Source organism: Carettochelys insculpta, chromosome 1, assembly GCF_033958435.1.
Source record: "Carettochelys insculpta isolate YL-2023 chromosome 1, ASM3395843v1, whole genome shotgun sequence".
NCBI lineage: Eukaryota > Metazoa > Chordata > Testudines > Carettochelyidae > Carettochelys > Carettochelys insculpta.
The window spans coordinates 106,950,327-106,978,277 of record NC_134137.1 but is presented as its reverse complement, the minus strand read 5'-3'; the positions used below and the strand labels follow the sequence as shown (position 1 = coordinate 106,978,277).

At 45.2% G+C, this 27,951-nt stretch overlaps 1 protein-coding gene across 1 annotated transcript in view; it reads right to left on the bottom strand.

The window, feature by feature from the left end:
* Positions 1 to 1,035: 1,035 nt before the first annotated feature.
* Positions 1,036 to 27,951, bottom strand: part of IPO5 (importin 5) — a 98,387-nt gene continuing 71,471 nt past the window's right edge. Inside the window, exons 22-26 of the mRNA XM_074989418.1 lie at positions 20,526 to 20,648; positions 19,646 to 19,865; positions 12,330 to 12,558; positions 4,258 to 4,399; positions 1,036 to 1,187 (exon numbers count right to left, since the gene is read on the bottom strand). Of these exons, the coding sequence (XP_074845519.1) occupies positions 1,101 to 1,187; positions 4,258 to 4,399; positions 12,330 to 12,558; positions 19,646 to 19,865; positions 20,526 to 20,648 (801 nt within the window). The 3' untranslated portion in view covers positions 1,036 to 1,100. The remainder of the gene's footprint in view (positions 1,188 to 4,257; positions 4,400 to 12,329; positions 12,559 to 19,645; positions 19,866 to 20,525; positions 20,649 to 27,951) is intronic.

Genomic DNA, 27,951 nt, shown 5'->3' with positions numbered 1-27,951 from the left:
TAAAACATATGTGCACAAATTTTTTTCCTTTCAGATTTTTCTCGTACTAATTCTATCTCCACAAATACACCTGCATGTATTCTATTTATTCTTATTCAGTTTGCCTGGCTATCACAGACCTGTTGTACCGCTGCAATGAACAATATTAGCATACTTTTCACATCTTAAAAATACACAATTCAATCTTAAAACGAAACAGTTTATGGTAAAGATATGTAAACTCGCTGTACCAAGGGGCATGCCACTAACTTTGAGTTCTATATAATATGTACTTCAAGTCAGAAAACAGCTGAATGGTTAAAATCCAAGAATGAAGAACCAGGAAAGCAAGAAGTTACAGAAAACTTCAAATATCTTAAAATGACTTGTAATGCTTCTTCTTGAATCTTTTCACAGGAGGAAAAACAATGAATAAGAACCACACAGCACTGAACTTTTACACAAGCTTCTTATTGTATTTCAATGTCATTTATTGACAAGTGAACAAGATACCGCCAGACATGCCAAAAGACACTTCACATTCAAGGGCTGGAAGCTGAACAGCTCTTCTCATTGAGTCACTAGACAAGCCTTTTTTGGAAATCAGTGACATCAGTGAGGTCTTCGTGCTTGATAGTCATCTTCAATTTTTCATCTTTTGATCTAGTGGCTTGCTGGGTAGAAGGGCACTTTCTACCCTAAGAAAGACTCACTCCAATTAACACAATTAACACTAGATGTACAAGAAATGTTATTTGCTATAATGTACATTACTGCTGAATAACTGGTCTTAAAGCTGTTTCTTAATTCATTATATCTAATGAGAAAATTCGATTTGTTTCCTTTTCACCATCATACAGGTGGCTTATACCATTAGAAAAATACTCTTCAGTGCTATTGTAGAGTTTACAGGGAGCATCTTCAGTGTTGTGGGATAGAAACTGATTTAAACACCATACTGTAAGAGAGCTTCTTCTTGCTGCCAATGCCTGCAGGTTGCAAAAGAATGGCCTACCCACTCTACGGTTCTTTTTTGCTCAAAAACAAAACAAAAGAAACCTAAACAACAGGGTAAATGTTTATTTGGAGTTAGTTTTCTTGCAGGTAATAACTGAGGCCCTTCAAGCAGAGTTTAGGAGCCCCTGTATAGCTGCCTGTTGGTCTGCACTGAGCTGTGATATGCATTCTGTCCATAGTCCTCCAGAGGTCTGGAAAACAAATGAAAAATAAAGGTACTTTCACTGAATATAGATGTTAAATTATGTGTTAGCCATGTATTTTCATTAGTCTTTCAAAGTCAACACCTATTAAGCATATATACTTCAGGAAAGTAATAGCCATACTGACAGGCTGATAGCAGAAGGACCACAAAAGCCCCTTCTTTGGGACGATGGGGAGCTGAAGGTCACCTCCTGCCCAAAGAACAGCAATTGTGTGTGTGGTGGTGGGGGTATAGGGTCTCTACTGCTGGAGTGACAGGAGGATCTAGAGGAAGGCTTGCCTCCACTATCCCTGCTCTAACTACTGCCATTCTACTGTACTGGACCTGGCTGCTCACTCGGCCCTACAGTTTCTGCTGCAGCATCACAAGATGTGTGCACTGCCCTACCCCACCCCCTTCCTGTCTCTAATACCAAACCATTTACCCCTAACTGGATTTGGCAGGCAAAATAAAATAATCTGGCAGACACAACATGATGCCAGTTGCCTATCCTTGCTCTAGGTTATGCCAAAGAGAACAGGTGGTCCTTGCTTACACTCAGATCTGCATTGGCTTAACAAAAGCTTTTTTTAAAGCTCTATTTTAACATACTTGACTTGAAAGTCCTGGTGACTTCCTAGAATTAAAGAAGTAAAAATCATAGCCAACTAGATGGAGCCCTTCATTCTTCTAAAGGTAAGTGGCATGGCAACAATTTATACCCTACCCATTATTGTATTTTGCATTTTGATATTTAAGTTCTGTATTACTCCCAGAATCAGAGAAAACTTTTAATTTTAAATTGCTGTTCTCATATTGTTTTCTCAGGCACTCTCTCTGTCCCTCCTATTCCTGGGAGAATTCTGCACCACCACATAATACAGAATTTAAAAAGAATTCATGTCCCTCACAAAAATTTCCTTTTTCCCCCCACCACAGTACCAGTGATACAAACCTGCCTACTGCCACTAAGGGCCACAAGATCCAGCTGAGCCCAGTTCACAAATAGAATTCACTACTAGGGGAAGGAGCAGGAAGTTGAAGGGTTCCCAGTGATTGCAGTTCCTGGCATACCCTGAAGGAAGGACGCAGCGTGCAAGAAATTCCATACTGGCAAAGGACCCAGCATAATGCTATTTGTTCCTCTGGAACCCTGGGCTCTGTGCGTGCGTGCGTGCGAGCAACTGGACTGGGTGCAACTCTGACTGGGCTCTGAGGGGGGAGGCATGCAGGTGTCTGGCCCTGCAGCTAGGCTCTTGTGAGGAAATGCAATGTGAGTGATTGGGCTGGGGCTGCGCTCTGAGGATGTGGGTGTTTGGCCTTGCAGCTGGGCTCTGCAAAGGGGAGGAGGGAAACTGGAATGTTGTAAGGATTTCTTTAACTTTTTTTGTCCGTATTGTTACAGGAACACTTCCTGATGGGTATTTTGTAATAAATTGCCAGCAATTGAAATTAGCATGATTATATAGTGTTATTTTGACAGATTTTTATGTGAAATTTTGCAAAAATTTAAAATTGTTTTCAGTATTTTTAGATGCAGAATTCTCCTGGGAGTAATCTCTGCTCTTGATATTCATTGCTCCTCCATGGGAGTAGTTTAGAATGATGTAAATTTACTAAGAGATGCAATTTCTTTATAAAGTAACGTCTACTTTTTATTTTATTTTCCCATAATTCTGAAGGTGGAGGAACCTTCCCTTCCATTCATAGCTCTGCTTCATCAGTCAGCTGTATTATCAAAAATGTTCATCTTTGCCACCTGAACACAAGTTGGACAAGGTTATTGGCAAGGAATAAATTGTGTATCTGGGAGTAATGACAGACTTAGTTAAATGTGATTATATTTTCTATATGCCAACCAGAGTTTGAAGTATATTATCTACAAAACCTAATACATTTCAGGACTGCCCATCTTCTAATCCCCTACAAGTTGCACCTCCAAAAACCCAAACTCTCTCATCCAGCAACATCCATCCCTCAGCAGGATCACGGACACTGCTTGATGGAGACAGCCCCGAAAAGGAAGGGCAGGTTATCAGCTGCAAAGAGGTGGACAGCTCAGGGCTAGAGCCCTGTGGTAGCCCAAAGCAGCAAAGGGCCAGAGCCTGAGTCAGAGCCCCCCCGAGTGGTCAGGGGCCAGAGCCCTGCTACAGCCCAGGGTTGGAGCCCCAGGAGTGCGGGGCTGGAACCCTGGGGCAGCGCCAGCTGTCTGGAGTCTTCCTGAAATCACAGGGAGCCCAGGACCAGGGCTGGAACCCCATGCACGGTGCGGACCAGAGTCCAAACGCAGCCCCGGGCCAAGGCTGGCAACTCCATGTGTGTGGGGCTGGCCAGAACCCTGCTATAGCCCAGCACTGCGGCTGCAATCATGCAGCAGTAGTGCAAGGGCTGAGGCCAGAAACATGTGAAGCTGGGGCCAGAGCCTCCCAGGAGCACCGGTCCAGAGCCACATGGCAGCCCTGCTGCAGCACGGCCACAACTGCAGGGAAACCCACAGGCAGGTGGGAAGGATGGTGGGGAAACCAAAGCAGGTGCGTGGGGCTGTGTCAGGGGACTTCTAGTCCAACAAATTTTCTCATTCAGGATGGGTCAAGTCCCGACCATGCTGAGCCAGGAAGGTGCAACCTCGTACTAAATGTACAGCCTTTGCTTGCTCTTTTTATAAGACTCCCTTACACAAGCAATTTCCTCTGGCGCCCACAATGCAGTCAATGACATTGTGTAGTAGAGGTAACTAGGCAGCTTTGGAGCTGGCACTCTCACTCAGCTGAGTCTTCAACATAGAACTCCCAAGGTGGTTCTTGAACGAACCTGGGTATCATTGCTATGTAGCTGCCCAGTTTCTGGGTTATTCTAATGTATTTTGTATCTTACATAGAGTTACCAAAATTAATCTAAATTATATTTGCATAATCTCATACCAGAAATCAAGTAGGTATATTTCTTCTTGGATCAACACTGGTTGCAGCATTATGCTTATTGCACAGACTAGATTCTGAACACTAAGTTCTTACAATTCTTGCATTGGAAAAGAGCAACCAGAATGACTCCTTTTACATCAAAAAACTTGCATTCACCTGCACTTGACGAACAACATTAGCCAACCGTTTGGTGCATGGATCTTCATGTTTTATAGCTTCATGAATTTCACCATCCGCAATTATACTGAATATTCTGGGAAGATTAGAGTTGTTGTGACCAAGGACAATAGGGTTGTTACTGAAGGAAAAAAAACCCAAAAAAGTATACATATTACAAACAGGCCAGGGTCAGTATTCTAATTAAACACAAATGCTGATTTTTTGCATATAAAATAACTGCATTTCAAGACACTTCTGGTTTTTAGATTTGCACAATCATACCTGAAGTTATTCAGCATCATTAAGTGCATCTATTCTAGAAGGAAATTCTATTTTTGTCATTTTAAAATATGGCTAATTGTACAAATGCCACAATAAAGAGGACTCAAATATGAAAAGCATTAATGCTAGTCAAAAGAGTTGAGGAGATTAAAGGGAGTTATGTAGAAGTCAGTGAGAATAAGAAACGCAGATGGTACTGAAGGCAGCTGACAGGTCTAATGGTAACAGCATGGGCACACAATTATCCATCATCAGGATATCTATTAATGTCACTAGTACCATTTTCCTTTTAAACTCTGGTTCATGCTAAGATTTGATGATGAAAGGTATTCCATGAACCATTATAATCCGCTCTATGACTATAAAACAAGAATGAAATTAATCACAGAGCTGCAAGGGCCCTCAAGTCTAACCCTCTGCATTGAGGAAGAACAAATCCCCCGAGGTCAGCCCAAATAAGCTTGGGACATCCCTGACAGGTTTGTCTGACGTGTTCTAAAAAACCTTCAAAGATGGGGGTACCACAACCTCCCTTGGAAACCTGTACCAGTGCTTAACTAACCTTTTACTTATACAAAGTTTTTTCTAATATCTGGCCTCAATTTTCATTACCGCAGATTAAACCCATAACTTCTTGTCATATCTTCAGTGAATGTTGAAAACAACTGATCATTATCCTCCAATAGCTCTTAGCATATTTAAGTACTGCTCTCAGTCCCCATCCTGTCTTTTTTTCCCCAATACTAAACATGCCCAACTTTCTCTTTTTTTCCATTTTTCCTTATAGGTGTGGCTTTCTTAATCTTGTAGCATTTTTGTTGCTGTCCTCTGAACTCTCAAATTTGTCCACATTTTTTCTAAAGTGTAATGCCCCAAACACTGTACTCCAGTTGAGGCCCCACCAGTGCAGTCTTAAATTGGACAAATTACCCATCCCACTCCAGTCTTTTGTATAGCACACCTGTTAAAACACTTCACAGTTATCAGCCTTTTTTTGCACCTGAAGAACAATGGTGCCTCGTTCCATACATGATCCATTATAACTATGAATTCTTTTCAGCTGTACTACCACCATGCCAGTTTAATTCCCTATTTTGTAGTTGCACAGTTGATTCTTCCTTCTGAAGAGTAGTACTCCTCCCTTGTCTTACTGAATTTCACCTTGTTGATTTTAGGCCACTCCTTCAATCTGTCAATGTTCTTTTGAATTTAATCCTATTCTCCAAAGTGCTTGCAATCCCTCTCAGCCTCTATACACACTCACCACTCCAAGTCATTAATGAAAATACTGACTAGCACTGGACCCAGGACTTACCCCCGAAGGATTTCACTAAATATTTCCCCATGATCCTCAGTGTGACAGCAAACCACTGTTAATTACTCTGAGTATAGTCTTTCAACCAATTGTCTAGTGTTCTAGATGAATTTACATTTCCCTAGTTTGCTTATTAGACCGTTGCATGGGATTGTATCAAAAGAAAGACTTATTAAAAACAGGACCTGTGTCTACCTTTCCCCCCTGCATCCTCTAGGCCAGGGGTCAGCAACCAAAAGAGAAAGAGACTTTTTTCAAATTCAGTAAAAACTCAATTCAAGAGCCAGAATATGTGAAAACACAAGGTGGTCTGTAATAAATAACGTCAAACCATAATTTCTGTAACCCCTATTTTAATAACAGTGTATACACATATCCCACAATGCACTGCACATAAAGGCAAAGTTATCCAACATTTCAAGATCACACATTGTTTGCTATTTAGAAACAAGCTGTTCTTTGTTGGGCTTTTAGAAGTTCACCAAAAATATCTAAAATGATCGGTAGGTTGTTTTTTTTTTAATTAACTTTGCAATTATAGCATTGGGAGCCACCAAGAAATCCATAAAGAGCCACATGTGGCTCTGGAGCCACAGGCTGCAGACCACTGCAGTAGGCCAACTTCTCTCAAAGCTTTTGAATAGCAGGGACCAGCTTGCTGATTTCCTGAACTGTGTCAGGGTTATCTCAGGAACCAGAAGCAGTCCACAGACTGGTCACAGAGAAATTCTGACTCAGCAAAAGGAAATTAAGTTGATCTGGTATGACTTGTTATTGACAAATTCATGTCAGATATTCCTTATATGACTATTACCACCGCTGTCTCCTCCTCTTCCTCGACGCTTACAAGCTAATTGTCCAATATTTGTTTCAGTATCTTTTCAGTTATTGAAGATATGCTGATTGGTCTATAATTCCCCAAGTCCTCTTTGTTCCCTTTTCTAATGATAGGTACTAAATGTTTGCCCTTCTCTAGTTTTCTGGGATCGCAACAGTCCTTTGGGACCTCATCCACTCTCCATGAGTTCTCAAAACAAAACAACAAAAAACAAAAACCCTGCTAATACTACTGAGATTGCTTCAGCTGGTTTCTTAAGTACTCTACTATGAGCTTCATCAGCCCCAGCTACCTTTATTATATTGATCTCACTTTATCTCTACTGTTGCAGAGATGCTAAATTAATTCTTCACACTACTCTTCACTACAGAGGATGCAGGAGAGATTCCTGCAGCTGAGCCACTCTTCAGGTGACAAACCTAAGGAACTGCCCCCCCAACTGAAGTATCAATAGAGAATTTGGAATAACTTGTTAAGTTAGACAATAAATCACCAGGAGCAGATAGTATTCACCTAGGAGTTCTCAAGGGAATCAAATATGAAAAAGCAGAACTATTATGGTATGTAATCTATTGCAAGTCAGCCTATGTATGAGACCACTGGAGGACAGATAACACCAATTTTCATAAAAGATTCCAGACGTGATCTGGCAATTACTGGCTAAAACCATAGTAAAGGATTAAATTATCAAACAGCTAAGAGAAGAGCCAAAAACATATGGCTTTTGTAAAAGGAAGTCATGCCTCAATATTAAAATTTTTCCAGTGTGTCAATGAGCATGTGGACAAAGATATAGTGCATACAGTGTACCTGGACTTTCTGAAAGCCTTTGACTAGGTCCCATATTAAAGGGTCTTAAGTAAAGTTAGCAACAACAAGGTAAGATGCAAGGTCCTCCCATGGGTCAGTAATAGATAAAAGGGTGGGAATAAACAGTCATGTTTCACAATGGAAAGAGGTAAATAGCAGAGGCTCCAAGAATCTGAACGGGGACCTGTGCTGTTCAACATATTCATAAATAGTCTGGAAAATAGGGTGAACAGTACAGTGACAAGATTTTAAGACAATATAAAATTCCTCAAGATAATTAAATCCAAAACGGACTGCAAAAAGCTAATCAAAGGATTGCCTAAAACTGGGTGATAAGATCAATAAAATTGCTGATGAAAATCAATTTTGATAAATTTAAAGTTACACATTTTGATAAACGACCCTGAGCATACATTCAAAATTTAATTAGCTGTTTTACTCAATAGATCTTGCAATCATTGCAATAGTTCCCAAAAATTTTGCTCAATGTGCAGTGGCCCTCAAAAAAAAAAAAAAGCTAACAATTTTAAGAACCCTTCAGAAAGGGATAAACAAATACAGAAAATGCAATACTGCTATAAAAATCCATGGTACATCTACACCTTGAATATAGTGTGTAGTTTCAGTTGTCCCATCTCAGAAACAACAAAATGTGATTATAAGTAGCACAGAGATAAGCCAACAAAAATTAGGTGTATCGAACATCTTACATCTGTGGAAAGATTAAAAGACGAACTGTTTCATTTGGGAAAAGACGACTACCAGGGTGTTGGAATATGATGGAGGTATACAGAATCATGAATAGAAAAGAGTTATTTACCCCTTCATGTAACAGAACACGTAACATTAAGGGTCACCATATGAAATTCATAGGCAGCAGATTTAAAACAAGAGAAAGTACTTCTTTCATAATTCAATCAACTAGTGAAATTCATTCCAGAAGATGCTATGAAGGCCAAACATGCAACTAAGTTAAAAAAATAATTAAGTGTGGAAGATAGGTCCATCAATTAGCTAAGATGGTCAGGGACATAACCCCATGCTGCGGGTGTTCTTAAACCGCCAAATGCCACAAGTTGGGACTGGAAAACTCAATAGCAGCTATGATCTATGCATTCCCACTCCAGAATCTGGGTACTGTTGGAAGATAGGATAGAAGCCTAACAGACCACTATTCTTAAATATTCTTTAACCACTTCTTTTGGCTTGTTTTTCTTCCCTCCTGTTAATATTAAATTGTGTTGAGTATCTAGTAACTAGTATCCATTTTAGTGAAGAATGATGAAAAACAGCATAAAATACCTCAGACTCCTTGACGTAATTAATTAGCTCTCTTTTCCTGCTATGCAGAGGACCTATTACTGTAAAGGTCACCAGTTTTGCAACTTTAACATTCATGAATTCAATTATTCGTGAGCAGATGGATCACCTGGCCCCGCTGCAGCAGTAGCTGCTGGAGCTGAATTGCTTTTTTCCTCCCTCTTCACAGGGGGAATCGCCTGACCCTACCTGGACACTGACTGCTGGAGCTGAGCCGCTCCCTCTCTCCGCCTTGACGGGGGATCACGTGGCCTCACCGCTATCAAGGGGGAGGGAAGGGGCAGCTCAGCTCCAGCAGTCGCTGCCTTGGCAGGGCCAGGTGATCCCCCCATCAAGATTTCTGTCTCCCCCACGGGGAGAAAAGCTATTTGCCAAATTCAACATTTGCAAGGGTTCTCAACAATGTGACCTCACAAATGTCGAGATCCAACTGTATTTTCCTTCCTTCTAATGTATTTAATCTCCCACTGATTCAAAGAATAGATTCATAGAATCCAAGGCCTGGAAGGGACCTCAGGAAGTCATTGACTCCAGCCCCCCAAAGCAGGCTTAATCCTAACTAAATAATCCCAGACAGGACTTTGTCAAGACAGGACTTAAAACCTCTAAGGATGGCAATTCCACCACCTCTCTAGGTAATGCATTCCAGTGCTTCACCATCCTTCTGGTTTTTCCTAATATCGAATTTACACCCCTCCCCTGTAACTTGAGACCATTTCTCCTTGTCCTGCCATACGTAACTACAGAGAACAGCCTCTCTCCAACCTCTTTAGAGCACCCCCCTTCAGGAAGTTGAAGGCTGCTATCAAATCATCCGTCAGTCTTCTCTTCTACACAAATAAGCCCAAATCCCTCAGCCTCACCTCGTATGCAAGGTGCTCCAGTCCGTTAATCATTTTTGTTGCCCTCTTGTGGGCCATCTCGAATGCATCCACATCTTTTCTATACTTGGGACCCCAGAACTGGATGCAATATTCCAGATGCAGCCTCACCAGTGCTGAATAGCGAGGAATGATTACTTCTCCAGATCTGCTGGAAATGCTCCTCCTAATGCACCCCAATATGCTATTAGCCTTCTGGCTGACTCGTATCCATCTTTTCATCCACTGTAATCCCCAGGTGCTTTTCTGCTGCACAGGCAGCCAGTCCCCAGACTGTAACAATGCTTGGGATTCTTCCTTCCCACGTGCAGGACTCAGCACTTGTCCTTGTTGAACCTCATCAGATTTCTTCTTGACCAATCCTCCAATTTGTCTAGGTCACAGGGGACCTTATCCCTACATTCCAATGTATCTACCTGTCCCCCTAGCTTAGTGTCAACTGCAAACTTGCTGAGGGTGCAACCCATTCCCTTATCCAGGTCATTAATAAAGATGTTAAACAATAATGGCCCTAAAACCAATCCTGGGGGCACTCCAATTAAAACTGACCACCAACCAGTCAGAGCCGCTGATCACTATCTGTTGGGTCCAATCATCAAGCCAGCTTTCTATCCACCTTAGAGTCCATGTATCCAATCCATACTTCCTTAACTTGCAGGCAACAATATTATGAGAGACTGTATCAAAAGCTTTGCTAACGTCAAGGTCTATCACATCCACCACCTTCCCCATATCCACAGAGCCAGTTACCTCATCATAGACTCTAATCAGATTGGTCAGGCATGATTTGCCCTTGGTGAATCTATGTTGACTATTCCTGATCATTTTCCCCTCCTCCAAGTGCTTCACACCAGACTCTGAGGATCCCCTCCATGATTTTTCCGGGGACTGAGGTAAGGCTGCCTGGTCTACAGTTCCCTGAATTATCCTTCTTTCCTTTGGTACTACATATCTGATATTTCTGTCCTTGGCAGCCTGTGAGGCTAGTCCAGATGTAGCCCATCAGCTATATTCTCATGACGAGTCAAGCATCTGAGTTTAACAAAAACTGTTCTTGGCCCCGAAAGGTTCTGACAGTGTCTGCAGATGGGGTGGCAAAGGGTGTCCTATTTGTCAGGAAATGATTGTACCTTTAAGTCTTACCCATTAGCTCCCAAGCTGGATAAAACCTTCTGTAACAATTGTTTGGAAGTTTGCAACCTCTTGAGATTTTGGAGCAGATCACTACGGAATTACTTGCAACAGAAAGGTTTAATTATACCTGTTAGAAGGGGTCTCAGGTAAATGGATTATGGGTTATCCTGCTTGCAAGTCAAGGATTCAGACCACAGTATGACTGCATGTGCAGTAGGATGAATGTGACTGCACCAGAGAAGACTAAGGCTGAGAATTCAGGCAGCAAATTTTTGGCTCTCTCAGAAATAGCAAGCTTTATCAGTGACAGATTGTAAATGATTTCTTGACTGCAAGCCTTACACTGATCAGCATGAGGACAAAGATCTGTTCTCCCAGTTTTGTGACAGTGAAGTAGACATCTGATGAATGCACGGATTGTGGGCTGCCTAGCTATCTTTGAAAAGATACATCACTCAATGATCAAAACTTTCCAGAAGATTCTGGGCTTTCACATAGCATATATGCACTTCCAAGATTGGGTATCTACACTGAAAACACTGGAAGGAGAGAGAACCTATTTAGGTAGTATTAGAACTCACTGCTGCACTTCAATGATTGGGATACCTGCCAGTACTGCAAGACTGCACCAAGGGAGACACTACTATAGCAAAACGTTATTATCTGCATTGTATCACTCTTTTTCTTACACAGCTGCACTGCTGCTTCACAAACACCTGAAAGATCAAAGCACATCAAGGAACAAAGCTTTTATAATGTAAGACAAGCTGTCATTTGTTTAGCGTGTTGCTGGTAATTACAATGTCTATGCATGCTGCAATGCAGGTTAGTGATCATAGGAACAACATCACAAAACTTCTGGGAGTTTTCTTAAGGTCTCATGCTGATATGGTATCAGCACAACTTGATGTAAGATATAAGAATATTCTGAACAAGACTACTGAAAACTACTTGTCACTAATAGATAAGGAAACAATTTTTTCCACAGAAGTCATGGGAGATCCTACCACATTCCAAAATGGCAGGGAGCTTTCAGGTAACCCTGCCACCTGAGGCAGCAGGGCTCCCAAGCTCCAAATCTCCGTTAGCGACAAGGTATCCCCACAGCTCTGCAGCAGGGCAAGATGACCCTAGAGCTAGGAGCCTCATGGATATAGAGTGGCTGTGGTCCGCACCACCCACCAATCATGTACCTCCTTCCCATTCTATCATGGAAGTTTTTAGTTGAAGTCAGACAGTTAACCTCCATGAATTTTTCCTTTACTGACCTAAACTTGACTTTTACCAAAAATATCAGTGACAAAATCTCAGCCTTACTATGGGTGTAAAATAGGTTAATTTCCATACTCAAGATAATGGGTATACATCTGCTAGAGTAATACCACCTTGTGCAAGGTTATTGGAGAATGTGTATAAGAAAAATAAAGCTGACTTACCAGATATGCTTATTTTATTCATTATATCAAGACACATTTTAAAAAAAACTTACCTCTCAATGAGGTCACACAGGTAACTGAAAGTATGAACGGCTTCTTCTTTGTCTTCATGTAGTGGAAGCCATGATAACCAGTGTGGCAGGACTTCCTCAACATTTACACAATCAGGCTTGAATTTCATGATCTTCCCAACTGCTGAAATGCAGTTCTCTGTTGCATTGACATTCTCTTTGGTTTTGGCATCTGGTGATTGAATAACTCTCACCAGCAGTGGAAGTGCCTCTGTAACAGTGCAAAATTAAAAAGCCTTCATGTACAGCCAAGTTAAATGCTTGCATTTGAGCAACAGTAGTGTTTTACACTAGGGCAGGCACATACACTTGTTGACATCTCCCAACTTTTTCAGTTGTTTTCCACTCTGCATTATAAAGCTGCCGAAAATGAAAAGTTAACCTTTGAATGAAATATTGTCTATAGCCTGTCAGTTGTGTACTTATTATAGGGTAGAAATTTTTAGCTACAATGTACCATTTTAAATTACCTGTACTTTTACTAAGCCATTTTGAGACACACTGCAAGTTGTCTATATTCTCCCTCTCTCTCTCATCCACACATACACGCGCGTGCTAAAATAGACAACAAAGACAGAAGTTCAGAAGGCCAGATTATCCTATCTGCTAGAATGTTATGGATACCAAGGTGGTCTATGCAGGAAACACCAACTGTGAAGGTCAGTCTCTCAAGCACTACAAATCTCCATACTGAGAATCAATATTGAGTTTTGCTACCTGTGACTACATGGCAATCAGTTAACGAGGCATCAGAACTACCTAATTGAGAGCATGAGCTTCTTTGGGCCTGAGGGGCATGACCTCACACAAATAAAAACCACCAATAAATATGGAATTTTTTGGACAAATGGATCTTCACAAGTAATTACAGCACAGGAGGATAAATGTATTTTTAGATGAAAGGCCAGAATCAAATCTTAAATTTAGCAAACAGTTTAAGGTTCATTGTGATAATCGAATCTCTCTCTCTTTAGGCTTATCGATATTACATACATTTATAGGACTTCTTAAGAGTGGATGAACAGCATTGTTCACATATATTCACTAAATCTACAAAAGATTACTTAAGAGGTTTTCAAAGTGAGAAAATCCACCTCAAGCTGTACCGAGCATTTCTGGCTCTTTTCAATGGAATGTTAATTTCACACCTTAATGTGAAGTGCATGCAAAGGTTGAACTCTCATAGTGCACCTGTTTCTATTCACTGTCAGGCTCCAAGACAGAACAACATTTATGAACATGTGCTTATTTTAGAATCAAAACTCAAGTGAGCTATCTGGGCCACAAAGCTATATTTATAGAAGAGGAAGTTACTCACCCTGTGCAGTAATGATGGTTCTTCGATATGTGTCCCCATGGGTGCTCCACGCTGACTGTCAGCGTGTCCTCCTGCTGGCACTCAGATTCTTCTACAGCTATAGTTTCCTGCACAGCATACACTTCCTCATGCTCTGTGGCATGCGCATGGTGTGGACCCTTCCATGCCTCCTTTATCCTAGAAAATAGAGCATGAGGCTCCAAAGATGGGGAAGGAGGGAGTGAAGTAGCACACCCACGTCTCAAAGAGCCATTGTTACTGTACAAGGCGAGTAACTTCCTCCTCTTCAAGTAGTGTCCCCCGGGTGCTCCATTCTAGGTGACCATAATGTAATAGTCACACTCTGGAGGTGAGTTTGGAGCCCAGTAACAATTAGAGTTGACACAACTGCTTGATCCACTTGAATGGAGGAAGCAATCGAAGACAGAAGAGAATAGTGCTGTGCAAATGTGTTGCTCCAAGATCACATCGCCATCGTGCATATGTCCGTAAGATGTACAATTTGAGAAAGGTGGTGGAAGACAGATCTGGTAGAATTGGCAGTGACACCACCAGAAGATCTTTCCGATGAAGGGCATAAAAGGCATGTGCAGGTAGAGACCCCCCTGGAAAGCCATTGAGACGAAACGGGATGGCCCCTGAAGCACTATGTGGAGATGAGTCAAGGAGACTTGCGACAAGGCTTTAAGCAATCAACGTAAAAGGCTAATATCCAACAAACATCCAGGGAATGCCACCCCATGAGTACAGCTTCGGGAAGAATGCAGGTAAGTGAATGGGTTCATAGATATGAAAAAGGACATGAAACCTTAAGAAGGAACTTGGGATGAGGTCAGTGTGACCCTGTCCCTTGGTAAACATGGTGTAAGGAGATATATGTATCATATGATTTAGCCATTAGTTCAGCAAACCCCCCGACCCACTTGGCTGATGTGATGGTGACTAGGAAAAAAACCTTCATTGAGAGATGAAGCCAGTAACACACTGCTGGGAGCTTAAAAAGAGAGAGGTCTCATGAGGCAGTGGAGTAGATGGTTAAGATCCTAAATAGGGACCAAGGGATGTACGATGGGGGGGAAGCATTCCGCAGACCTGTCAGGAATCTTTTAGTGATAGGATGGGGGAGGAATGCCATGAAAGCCATGGCGTGCATCTGGATGGTATTAAGTGTCAGGCCAACCCTCACAGGTGCAACAGATAGTCAAGAAGGATGGGAAGAGTGTGTTGTGAGGCATAGGATAATTCATGCCCAGCCACTGGGAGAACCTCATCCATTTGCAGAGATAAGACTTACGGGTGGACTCCCATCTGCTGTCAACCAAAACCTATTTCACCCCCTTGGAGCATGCGATTTCCACATCCTGGAGGAGTTATGCCTGAAGATGCAGTCTGGGTGAACTGGGGTGAAGGATGCGGCCAAAGACTTGAGACAAGGTTGCTACAGGGAGGAAATGGATATGGATCTGCTACGGACAGTCTGTAAATGTAAGGATACCAAGTTTGTCTCAGCCATGCTGGGACCATTAAGCTCAAGCAGGCCCAGTCCAGTCTGACTGCAGCCAGGAGTCTGTGGATAATGGGAAGGGGGGGAAAATGCATAGAAGAGGGGGGTGTCCCATTTGATCGAGAAAGCGTCCCTGAGGACCAAGCTACTGAGAATATCAGTCATGACCGACAAACCACAGAGATGGGTAGGCAAGGCTGGCTGGCACTTCCTCCCAGTTAGAATGAGTAGGGCTGGAGCGCTGAGATAAGACACTCCTGAGATCAGGACTGCACCCTCCTGGGTAGGGAAGCCTGGTGTCCGAGAAATGGAAGGAACCCTGACTTCGAGGAATACCTTGACTTCAAATCTTTTGATACGCTCTCCCAGAACATTCTTGCCCATAAGTTAAGGAAATATGGACTGGATCCTTGGACTGTAAGATGGATAGAAAGCTAGCTTGACAGTCGAGCCCAACAGGTAGTCATCAATGGCTCAATATCTGGATGGCGGTCAGTTTCAAGCAGAGTGACACAAGGCTCGGTTCTGGGGCCGGTGTTGTTCAACATCTTTATTAATGACCTGGATGAGGGACTGGATTGAACCCTCAGCAAGTTTGCAGGTGACACAAAACTAGAGGGAGAGGTAGATATGTTGGAGGGTAGAGAGAGAATCCAGAGGGACCTGGATAAATTGGAGGACTGGGCCAAAAGAAATCTGATGCGGTTCAACAGGGAGACATGTAGAGTCCTGCACCTGGGGCAAAAGAATCCCAAGCATTGTCATAGGCTGGGGACCAACTGGCTCAGCAGCAGTACAACAGAAGGGGACCTCAGGGTTATGGTGGATGAAAGGCTGGATGTGGGTAAATAGTGTGCCCTTGTAGCTAAGAAGGGTAATGGCATACGAGGGTGCATTAGGAGCATCATTTCAAGCCGATCTAGAGAAGTAGTTGTTCCCCTCTATTCGGCGCTGGTGAGGCCACATCTGGAATATTGTGCCCAGTTTCTCCTCTCCCACACCCTGCCCCAGTATAAAAAGTATGTGGATGTACTGAAGCAGGTTCAGCAGAGAGCAACAAAAATGATTAAGGGGCTGGAGCACAAGAACTATGAGGAGAGACAGAGATTTGGGCTTGTTTAGTTTACAGAAGAGAAGACTTAGGGGTGATTTAATAGCAGCCTTCAGCTTCCTCAAGGGGAGCTCTAAAAAGTACGGTGAAAAACTGTTCAGTGGTGTCAGATGGCAGAACAAGGAGTAACAGTCTGAAGTTGAAGAGAGAGGTGTGTAGGTTAGATATTAGGAAAAACTACTTCACCAGGCGGGTGGTGAAGCATTGGAATGCGTTGCCTAGAGAGGTGGTGGATTCTCCATCCCTCAAGGTTTTCAAGTCCCAGCTTGACAAGGTCCTGGCTGGGATGACTTAGTGGGGGTTGATCCTGCTTGAAGCAGGGGGCTGAACTAGATGACCTCCTGAGGTCCCTTCCAGCCCTATGATTCTGAATGAACACTGCGATGAGCATAGGGACAGAGGAGGTACTGATGACTTGCAGCGCAGCAAGAAAAGCAGAGCTGTGGATAGTGCAGTTTGGGTGGCAAGTCCACATGGGTTCTCTTCGGTGCCGTGCATTCCAGTGCCAGGGACTTGGGGGAACCGGTGTCCCGGTGCTGCTTCAACTCCTTGTCCAGCACTACACAGGAGTAAGGTGGTGCCTCAGCCCTGAATGTCCACAGTGCTGAATCTAGTGTTATCTCCAAGCGAGGCTGACAGCTGGAACAGTGCTGCTTCGACGCCAACTGACTCTGGCAACAAGGGCGGGAGTCTTTTTCATTGACCTCTTATATCCAGGCATCAATGAGGGCAGAGCCAGAGGAGCTGATGGGCGAATGCATCTGTTTTAGCAGTGCCATCTTGGATGGTTATGGGGGTGCCGTAATCAACTTTTCTACTGGAGTTACCAGTGACAACAGTGCTGGAAGCCAAGAGCATGCAGGAAAAATATTCACTTTAGTGGTCAGGGTGTTGGATGAGGTAGAAGGACATGCAGAGCTTGTATCTCTGGGCTGTGGTACCAATTTGGAGGACAACGACTGCTCCTGGGCTGTAGGGACTTCTCATACAAATAGGTTTCCGGCCTGTTGGCCCTGCCCTGCCTAGCCCTTGCAGTGAGTGCAAGTTTGAGTCTGATGACCCTCAACCAGGCATACTTAATACACGATGCATGACTGTTGGAGACACGCATGGTCTTCCCTGCACACTGCAGATCACCTGAAGCCTGGGGAGCCCAGCATGGAGATGACACAGCAACTAAAACTACTAACATTAACAAACTTTAAAAAAAAAAACAAAAAAACTTGGAGTGAACTACCTACAAAGGGTAAAAAGTAAAGTAATTAACTATTTGTTTCTTCCAGAGAGAAAAGAGCTCTTTTTGAAGTCAAGAACAGTAGAACAGGAACTGAGGGGTATGCGCGGACCAGAACATGAGGAAGTGCTACTGTGCATGCATGGCAAACCACAGCTGTAGAAGAACGTGAATGCAAGTGTGAGGATACAACACCACCCAGGAATGGAGTACTCACGGGGACGCTACTTGAAGAAAAACATACATGCATTTTAAAAAGATGTAATTATATTCTGGCTTGCTTTGGGACTTACTTCTCTGCTCCACCCCACCCCACCAAACTATCACACAATCAGATGCAGTTTTCACAGTTTGCTGCCAGACTTGTTCCTTATAGTCTCTTCTCTTGTTTCCCCCCTTCTTTATTCATCTTGGATTTCCCATGCTCAAGTCTTCTTCCTCTCTAACACAACCACCCTTGTCATTTATCGGGATGTCCCAAATTCCAATCCTCGGTCTACTCTTAGGAACAAAATATGCAACTCTAATTTACAACAGTTACAACGTCTATACCAGAAAAATGTTTATTGCAAAGGTGGTCTGAAAAAATGCATTTCTGTAGAATACAGCAAAATCTATGGAAATACTGAATTTTTGAATTTACAGATTCTCCTGCAAACCATTTCCATTAATCTGAGTTATAGCATGACATTGGACCCCACACACATTAATTGTACTTGACACATCTTGAAATACCTAACAATTAGTGGTCATGGACCATACGATACTCAAATGAAGTAAAAATAAAAAGCCAAATCTGATCAAATAATCTAGACCAACTCAAACTAAAGAGACAGCCAGATGCCTGCAGGCAATGTGACTGACTGACAAAAAGGATCAATTTCTAAATTCAAAGAAGAATAAAAGACAGCCATTTCTTAAAAATAAGTCCAGGATATGAAAAAAAAAAAAAAAAAACCAATAGTATTTGTATCAATCATTTAAAAGTAGCTGAAAGGAAACTAACAAAAAGTTAGATTTCATAGATTTGGGCATTGAACTTCCTTTGTCTTAATTACAATTCAGTCCTACCTCATTCTTGTGAAACAAAACTCATCTGATGGATTCACATTACATCTTTCTGCACCCACAACAATTTCTTAATACTTGAAATGATACAGACTGCCATTTATACAGGCACTTTATCATTAATACTTCTCCTTGAGTGCTATAGGATGGAAAATTTCATTAAAAATTATGTAAACCATTCAGGTCATTGACCATTGTTATGCAGAGTAGATATGCAAAATGGCAATTGGCTTGGAATATTTCAGTAAGTTCAGAATGAGCCATATGACATTTTGTCCATACAATATTTTTGTTATTTAAACCAACTATCATATTATCTCATTTAAGCAACTTGTCTAAGGAAAGATACTTGAACTTGACCGAAACATTAACTTAGAGAAAGCACTATCCCCATGCTACAGCACCACTATCTCCAAGGTAAAGCATCTGAAAAATTGACTGCCTCTAGTGTGAAGAGGACCAGCAGATATACACTATGGTTGAGCTACAAAATTCAAAATGCAGCCTAGAGTTAGAGAGCATAGATTGACAGAAAAATCACCCGTGATCATTTTTCCTAATTTATTCCTCTCCTTTAAACAAGCAGAGAAGTGCAGATTACTTCAGTCATCATATTTACTCTTTATTACAGATTTCTGTACCATTTCTTTAAAACATACAAAACAAAGGGATCAATCTTTTAGACTTGTAGCTGCGCTCATCTTTTATAAAGTCAGTTATTGTGTTCAAGTCAGCTATTAGATACATAAGTGTGCTTATTTAAGAGCAAAATGTTTAATGAATGCATTCTTTTACACTTTTCAATGCAAATGTAAGTCGCAAAGAAAAATGTGACTAAGCAGGATATGTCCACAAATCTTGATAGCTTAGATCCCTTCCTCCATTTTTTTTAAAATAAATACTAACCACCACACTGACTGATATTTTATTCCATTACTAGAGAGAAGAGAATATGATCATTCATTAACATGATGTTCGCATTTCCTGGCAGAATATCACAATTACAATTACGTTTCTGAAATTAGCTTTACAGGAATAGAAAGATATGCATGAATATACATACCTGTGCAAAAAGGACGATAGCTCTCCCCACCAAATTGTGCCATAACTCCAACACCGTAAGCAGCTGCTTGCCTAACCTCTGGGCTGTTGTCACATATTGACTGTAGCATTGGCCTCAGGAAGTATTCAGCATATTTGAATGAGGATGGGCTGCAGTGCTCTACGATGTCATCAAAAATGCATAATCCCCACTGTCTATCTGGCCATGGCCTATGTGGACACTACATCATAAAAAAAAATTAAATTGCAAGTAATCTCAGAATGTAACTGTCAATCAACTGACATGATGTATACAAAAAGATGATTGCATACAAATGAAATGTTTATAATTACAGAATTTAAGTTCTGTTTCGAGAGTTATGTGGGTTGACCTGAATTTAACATTTAAAGAGAAATTTTGGGGGGATTGCAACACCACAAAGAAAATCAAAAGGCAAATTTTGTTTGAGGTGAACAGTTAGACTAATAAATGAACTCAGATGACTATGTTAATATAGAAGTTCTACAGCTCCACATTGCACATCTAACTATTCCTACTAACTCCCCCTCTTTTTTAGGTCTTGTTCCATGACAAACCCTTCTTCACTGAATCACTTTCTCTTTTGAATTTCAAATACCCCTCCAAAAACACTTCTGTGAAGCCTGTCAGTAACAATCTACTATAGAGGGTTAATGAAGAAATAACTGAAATAGCTGTGTGATAAAGTATCAGGTGACAGTTTGTTTTGACTATTTCTCTAAATTATAAACTTCCTGGGGAAGATCATGACTATGTTTTACACAAAATTCTCAGGGCTCTAAAAATTTACAACAGTATTATGAGATCTTATCCAGGTGCCATAAGAAATCAGAGTTAAATGGAAAGAATACAAGATACTTACAATTAAATTGACTATTAGTGGTAGTAGCTGTTCAAACCACGGCAATACCTTCTCCTGGTAGCTGCTGAATATCGAGTGCAAGATATCCGACACTTTAGTCAGAATATAAACATCGCTGTCATCCTAAGAATTAAAGATAGCAATAATATCAGAAGTCTCCTTTTTGATCAGCACTCTAAGATAAAAACACATTTCAACCATCTCTGAAATTTTGAGCTGAAGCAATTTATATTATGACACTGATAACCAGAAATGCAAATAATTTAAACAGATTTATAGCACTCTCGAGTATGTATGCTGATAGAGCTACTTGACCTTGGTTCCCAGCTATGTTATAGCAGAAGAGTTTGTTTCAAAAGTGAGAAGGGAATAACGCACTATCAAAAATGGAAGGAAAAGAAATATCCGCCATGGAATGGAAAGAAGCTACTCACCTTGGCTGCATCTACACAGGGACATGGTAATCAGCAGCCCGGAAAGAAAGGTTACTCACCGTAGTAACGGTGGTTCTTCGAGATGTGTCCCCGTGGGTGCTCCACATTAGGTGTCGGGCTCGCCCGGCGCCGCAGATCGGATCTTCCAAGCAGTTTCTGCCGGACCGCGCATGCGCCGGTGCGCGCCGCTCCCCCGCGCGCTCCCGGCCATGTGCGCGATCCGGTCCCCGCCAGTTCCTTGACCAACCGCCTCGGATGCTCCTGCAAAACACTAAACAGAGATCCGGAGCGGGGAGGATGGGCGGGTAGTGGAGCACCCACGGGGACACATCTCGAAGAACCACCGTTACTACGGTGAGTAACCTTTCTTTCTTCTTCGAGTGTCCCCGTGGGTGCTCCACATTAGGTGACTACCCAGCAGTAACCCAAGATAGGAGGTGGGTAATCGGGTTATGTGCAGCTTGTCCCCGAGAGGACCGCTGCCAAGAGACGGGTATCCTCTTGGAATACCCTGTGAAGGGCGTAATGTTTGGCGAAGGTGTCACAGGATGACCAGGTCGCCACTCTGCAAATGTCTTTTAGCGCAACGCCCTTGAGAAAAGACTGTTGATGCTGCCACCGCCCTAGTGGAATGAGCCCTGGGCGTGGCCAGTAAAGGAGTCTTTTTGAGTTTGTAGCACATTTTTATGCAAGATACGATGTGCTTAGAGATTCTCTGCGAAGAGAGACATTCTCCTTTTGATTTGGGAGCGATAGAGACTAGGAGCCTATCCGCTCTCCGGAAGGACTTGGTCCTGTCCATATAGAAAGCTAGCGCCTGCTCACGTCCAGGAGGTGTAGGCGCACCTCTTTGTTAGAGTTATGAGGCTTTGGATAAACAAGGGTAAACAATAGGTTCGTTAGTATGAAACTCAGAAAGAAACTTTAGGAACAAAGGCTGGATGCAGCCGTATGGTTACCGCCTCCTTGGAAAAACAGCGCAGGGCGGCGTTGCCATAACTGCCTCAAGCTCGCTCACCCTGCGAGCTGACGTGATTGCGAGAAGAAAGGTCGTCTTCATCATAAGGAGGCGGAGGGAAACCGTGGCCAAAGGCTCAAACGGTGGTCCCCTTTTCGCATTAAGCACCAGGTCCGAGTTCCACAGAGGTGGAAGCGGTTTCTGAGGGGGGTATAGGCTTACCAGCCCTTTGAAGAACCTGGTAACCATGGGATGGGCGAACACCGTGTGCCCTTCCTCTTCGTGTCTGAACACCAAAATGGCGGCCAGGTGGACCTGAAACGAGGATAGCGAGAGTCCTCCTCTCTTGAGGTCCAGTAAATACTCTAATATCACAGCCATAGGCACCGAAAGGGGGCTAGCTGTTTGGTAGAACACCATGCCGTAAAGCGAGTCCATTTCTGCTTGAAGGTCTTCCTGGTGGAAGTCCTCCTGCTACTTTCTAGGACTTGCTGCACTTCCTCCGTACATGTGCTCTCTAGGGAGCTAAGCCATGGATTAACCACGTTTGTAGTCGCAGGCTTTGGGGGTGCGGATGCACTATGGACCCCTGGGCTTGCGTGAGCAGATCCCGCGCCACCGGAGGGGACCTCAGTGGCCGGTCCGACATGCGCAGGAATAGGGGGAACCATTGCTGTCGATCCCACGTTGGGACTATCGGGATCATTCAGGTTCCTTCCCTCCTGGCTTTTTGCAACACTTTGTGGATGAGCACTGTGGGAGGGAAAGCGTAAAGCAGGGGGCCCCTCCATGAGATCGCGAAGGCATCCCTCAGGGACCCCCGTCCCAGTCCTGCCCTGGAGCAGAATTGTGGGCACTTCTTGTTGTGCTGAGTAGCAAACAGGGTCTATCTGGGGAAAAACCCCATGCGTGGAAAAATCGGTTGCAGCAGATCGGGACGGATCTGCCACTCGTGCGTGAGTGCGAAACGCCTGCTCAGCTGGTCTGCCTTCACATTGCGAGCGCCTGGTAAGTACGAGGCTTTCAAGGTTACATTGTTGGCGATGCAGCAGTTCCACAACCGGACTGCTTCTACACATAAGGCACGGGACCGAGCTCCTCCTTGCCGATTTATATAAAACATGGTGGAGGTATCGTCTGTACTGATCCCGACTACCTTGCCTTTCAGTTGGTCTCGAAAGTGTCTGCAGGCGTTGAACACTGCTTTGAGCTCCAGTATATTTGTGTGCAGTGACTGCTCCATAGAGGACCACAGCCCTTGCGTCACCTCTTCGCCCATGTGTGCTCCCCACCCTATGAGGGGGGCATCTGTAGTAAGAAAAACCAATACGTGTGGTTGGTGGAAGGGTACCCTTGTTAGCAGGTTCTCTGGGTTTACCCACCATTGCAGGGATTTGCGCACCTCCGTTGTGGGCGACGCCATCCTGTGAACAGTGTGTGCTGCCGGTTTGTATACGCTCGCCAGCCAATGCTGCATGCTGCGCATGTGTAACCTGGCGTTCTGTTGTACGAAACGTTGCTGCTGCCATGTGGCCCAGCGGCTGTAAGCACGTCAGAACCGGCACCATAGGGCTGAAGGTGAAGCCTTGCGCGAGGGAGCCGATGGCCCGAAAGCGAGTCTCTGGTAGATACGCCCTCGCTGTAATAGAATTTGTGCGTGCCCCTACGAACTCTATGTCCTGTGTGGGGTCTGTCTTTGATTTTGTCAGATTGATAAGCAGGCCGAGCGAAGAGAACGTGCCTGCTGTGACACATATTATGCGTAGTACCTCCTCCTTTGAGGCCCCTTTGAGTAGGCAGTCATTCAGATACTGGAATATAAATACCCCCTGTCTGTGCAGGTAGGCTGACACCACTGCCAAGGTCTTGGTGAAGACTCTGGGGGCTGAGGAGAGCCCAAACGGTAGGACCTTGTAAGTGGAGGGCTGCGAACCAATCTCCATCGTCTAGTGCCGTAAGGATGGAGGCGTTTGTGATCATCCGAAAACGTTGCTTGCGCAGGTACCGGTGAGGCCTCGAAAATCTAAGATGGACCTCCCCGTGAGGAAGTACCTCGAGTAGAACCCTCTCCCTTGCAGTTGCTCCGGCACTCTTTCCACTGCCCCTACGAGCATGAGATGGTCTACCTCCTGCTTGAGCCTCGCTACATGGGAGGTCTCCTGGAGGTGGGGCCCCGGGTGGAGGTCATGGCGGTGGGAGCAACTGGGAGGGGATGGCGTACCCCGTGGCTATGATCTCCAGCACCCATGTGTCTGTGGTGATCCTTTGCCACTGGTTATAAAATGGTCGGATGATGGCCTTGAGCACTGGTTTCGTGCCCTCTGGAAGCGAGTCCATGAGGGAGGTCAACCTAATGTGGTTGTTGAAATTATGGTTCGCTAGATGCGCTGCGTAATTTGCCATTGGCAACAGTAGCGTGGAGGAGGAGTAGACCTTTCTGCCCAACAGCTCTAGCTTTTTGGCATGTTTGTTTATTCCCCCACGTTGCGACGACTCCGCCACCAAAGAATTTGGTTGTGGGTGGCTGAACAGGAACTCCATGCCCTTCGTGGGCACGAAGTATATTTTTTTTTTTTTTTTTCGCTCTTTTGTGGACAGGCGGAATAGTCGCAGGAGTCTGCCATATCATAGTGGCAGGCTCCAAGATTGCGTCATCAGCGGTATTGCTATTTTGGAGGAGGCCGGAGGTCTCAGATTTTTGAGGAGCTTATGGTGTTGCTCTTGCACCTTTGCTGTCTGGAAGCCTTGCGTGAAGGCCACCCTCGTAAAACAGCTCTTGGAACTGTTTGAGATCGTCCGGAGGATGGACGCCCCCCGGGGCCGTAGCCTCATCCGGGGAGGAAAGCGAGGAACCGCTGGGGTACGTCTTTCTGGACCCTTCCGGTTCCTGCTGATGATGGTACACCCTCTCACTAGAGGTGTGCGAGGAAAAATCTCGGGGTTCCATAACCAGTCCCCCCTGAGATGCTTAAGTCTCTGTCCCCGGTCACAATTGCCCTTGGGGGTACGAGATCGTTCGTAGGGATCTTTCCCTAGTAGATTGCCGATGGTGTCTATGCCCTGCGTGGTAGGGGCGACCACGGCAGTATAAGCACTGGTCTTGGGAAGGTGACCTAGACCACTCCCTTGGTGCATACCCTTTGCGTCTGGGGGAGGGAGACCGTCGAGACCCTGGAGAGAGCGACTTTGCCTAATAGTCCAGCGGTTCAAATCCCAGGAAGGGTGGAGGTGGTCCCAGCCAGGGTGAGGCTGGTTGCAGAAATGGAGAAGGGGGCTCTGGGTAGGCCAAGGAGGGGGGGGACCCCTGCCTTCTAGTTGGAGTCTGCAACATAGCGGAGGGCTGTGAGAAAGCAACTACACAGCCCTGTGCGGAGAGGGGCTGCAATGCCTCCTCTTGTGTGCAGTCTTCCCCCTCCCTTGAGGAGGTAACTCCGCCCCTGACATACAGGGGATCCCGGCCACGTCCGCACCGAGCTCGGCACACTCGAAGTCGGTGCCGCATGTGCGGTGTCCTTCGGTGCCGGCAGGCTGCGTGCCTGCGCGCTCTGCACCGCCGGTTTTCCGGGGGTAGGTGGTACCGGCGCTTGTTTAGCCGCCGCCCTGCCTGCGGTGCGGGGCGGCTGGCTGATTATCGAAGGGTGAGCCGCTTGCACGTGGCTCTCCGTGCCGCCGCCGACCAGCTGTTGCTGCGGCTGGGGGCTGCTCGCTCCTCCCGTCCCGCTCGTTGTTGCTGCCGGCAGGGATCGGGCTGGGGGGCATACAGGGCATTCCGGCGTCCGCACCGAGCTCGGCACGCTCAAGGGCGGTGCCGCACGTGCGGTGTCCTCCAGTGCCGGCAGGCTACGTGCCTGCGCGCTCTGCACCGCCGGTTCCCCAGGGGTCGGTGCCGCTGCCTGCGGTGCCGCTGGTACCAGCGCTTGTTTAGCCGCCGCCCTGCCTGCGGTGCGGGGCGGCTGGCTGATTATCGGAGGCTGAGCTGCTTCCACGTGGCTCTCCGTGCCGCCGCCGATCAGCTGTTGCTGCGGCTGGGGGCTGCTCGCTCCTCCCGTCCCGCTCGCTGTTGCTGCCGGCAGGGATCGGGCTGGGGAGCATACAGGGGATTCCGGCCCCGTCTGCACCGAGCTCGGCACGCTCGAGGGCGATGCCGCATGTGCGGTGTCCTCCGGTGCCGGCAGGCTGCGTGCCTGCGCGCTCTGCACCGCCGGTTCCCCGGGGGTCGGTGCCGCTGCCTGCGGTGCCGCCAGTACCGGCGTTTGCTTAGCCGCCGCCCTGCCTGCGGTGCGGGGCGGCTGGCTGAGTATTGGAGGCTGAGCCGCTTCCACGTGGCTCTCCGTGCCGCCGCCGATCAGCTGTTGCTGCGGCTGGGGGCTGCTTGCTCCTCCCGTCCCGCTCGCTGTTGCTGCCGGCAGGGATCGGGCTGGAGATACTTTCCTCCGTTTCTGCGCTGATGGAGTGAGGGAGGCAGCTTTCCTTTTAAGGGCCCCGGAGGGTCCCTCCTGCTGCGGCCGCTCCGGCACTTCTGGCTGGAGGGCCTTGTCAAGAAGCAGCATTTTTTTTTTTTTTTTTTAAAGCCTGAAGAGGACATTGTTGGTGAGTCTTTGTGTTTTTAAGTGGGTACTTAGCACCTTCTTTGTGCCGTTTTCCCCGTCCGATGGTCTGCCTTAGCCGGAGGGCTGATAGCCCTAGCTCCTGGCCTCCGGCGCTTGTTACTGGGACTGGCTGAGCTGTCCCTCTCCTAGCTTGTTCGTTGTTGTTTTTTTTTTTTTTTTTTTTTACAAAATAACAAACGGCTAGCTTATAGTAGCCTAAGTGCCTGAAAAAAACTTTAAGAAAAAACAGATAAAGCCATTGAATACACTACTTGGCCTTAGCCTAGTTGGATTCCGTCTGCAGCCGACGGCGGTTAAGAGGAACTGGCGGGGACCGGATCGCGCACATGGCCGGGAGCGCGCGGGGGAGCGGCGCGCACCGGCGCATGCGCGGTCCGGCAGAAACTGCTTGGAAGATCCGATCTGCGGCGCCGGGCGAGCCCGACACCTAATGTGGAGCACCCACGGGGACACTCGAAGAAGAAGATGCTAATAAGGTGTGGACGTAACTTCCTGTGCCTCATTAGCATATGGCCATGTGATTCAGAGTACAGAAGAAGCTCTTCCGGACTCCAAAATAGATGCCCCGCCTGCGGGGATCTCCCAGAAGGAAGCCCTCCTTCTGGAAGCCCCCTCTTCCTCAAAATTTCACAAGTCTACATGCCTATTTTGGAGTCCAGAGGAAGGGGCATGTGCAGATGTACCCCTTGTGAAGTAACAATGCTTCTTTGAGGTGCATCCTGCTATAAGTACTCCACTCAAGGTTTTGGTGCTGACGCTGAAGATTGTAGATTTTTGCAGAAATGGTCTGTTGGGCTGTGCATACATGGTAACAATGTTAAGGTGTTAGTCACCTAATGAATCACACAACACAACCCAAACTGTACTCTAGCCAAGTTGAGAATCTGGACAATTTCAGAAAGGAGAAAGGTGGGTCATGAGCTCCCACATGCAAAACACATCTAAGAAAACCATCACAACTTAATGTGGTATTCCTGGTGGTGCTCCACTCTAGGTGACTACCAGGCAGCGTTCAACAAGAAAGAAGATTCGGAGTCATAAGTAAAGCACAATTAGGCCAACAGCTGTGTTGGGAATGGAGCTGATCACAAATGTTTAGAGAAAATGTATTCTGAAGTCCAGGTGACAGCTTTGTAGACATCTACGAAGGGGTAAACTGTGCAAAAAGGCCCTGGAGGCTGCCAAAACTTGGATAGAATGCATCCTTCCATTAACAGGGATGTTATCTCCCAGATGGTGTTGCAAGCGTATATGCATGTAGAGATCTACTTGCAAAGATGCTGTGTGGGGATTACTGCATCATTAAGCTTGGAAACAAACAGCCACTAATCTGTGGAAAGATTTGTTTTATGCAGAAAACAATACACTCATCCCTCACTATACGAGCACAATCAGCTCCGAACCTTTTTCCTCATAGGCGAAAA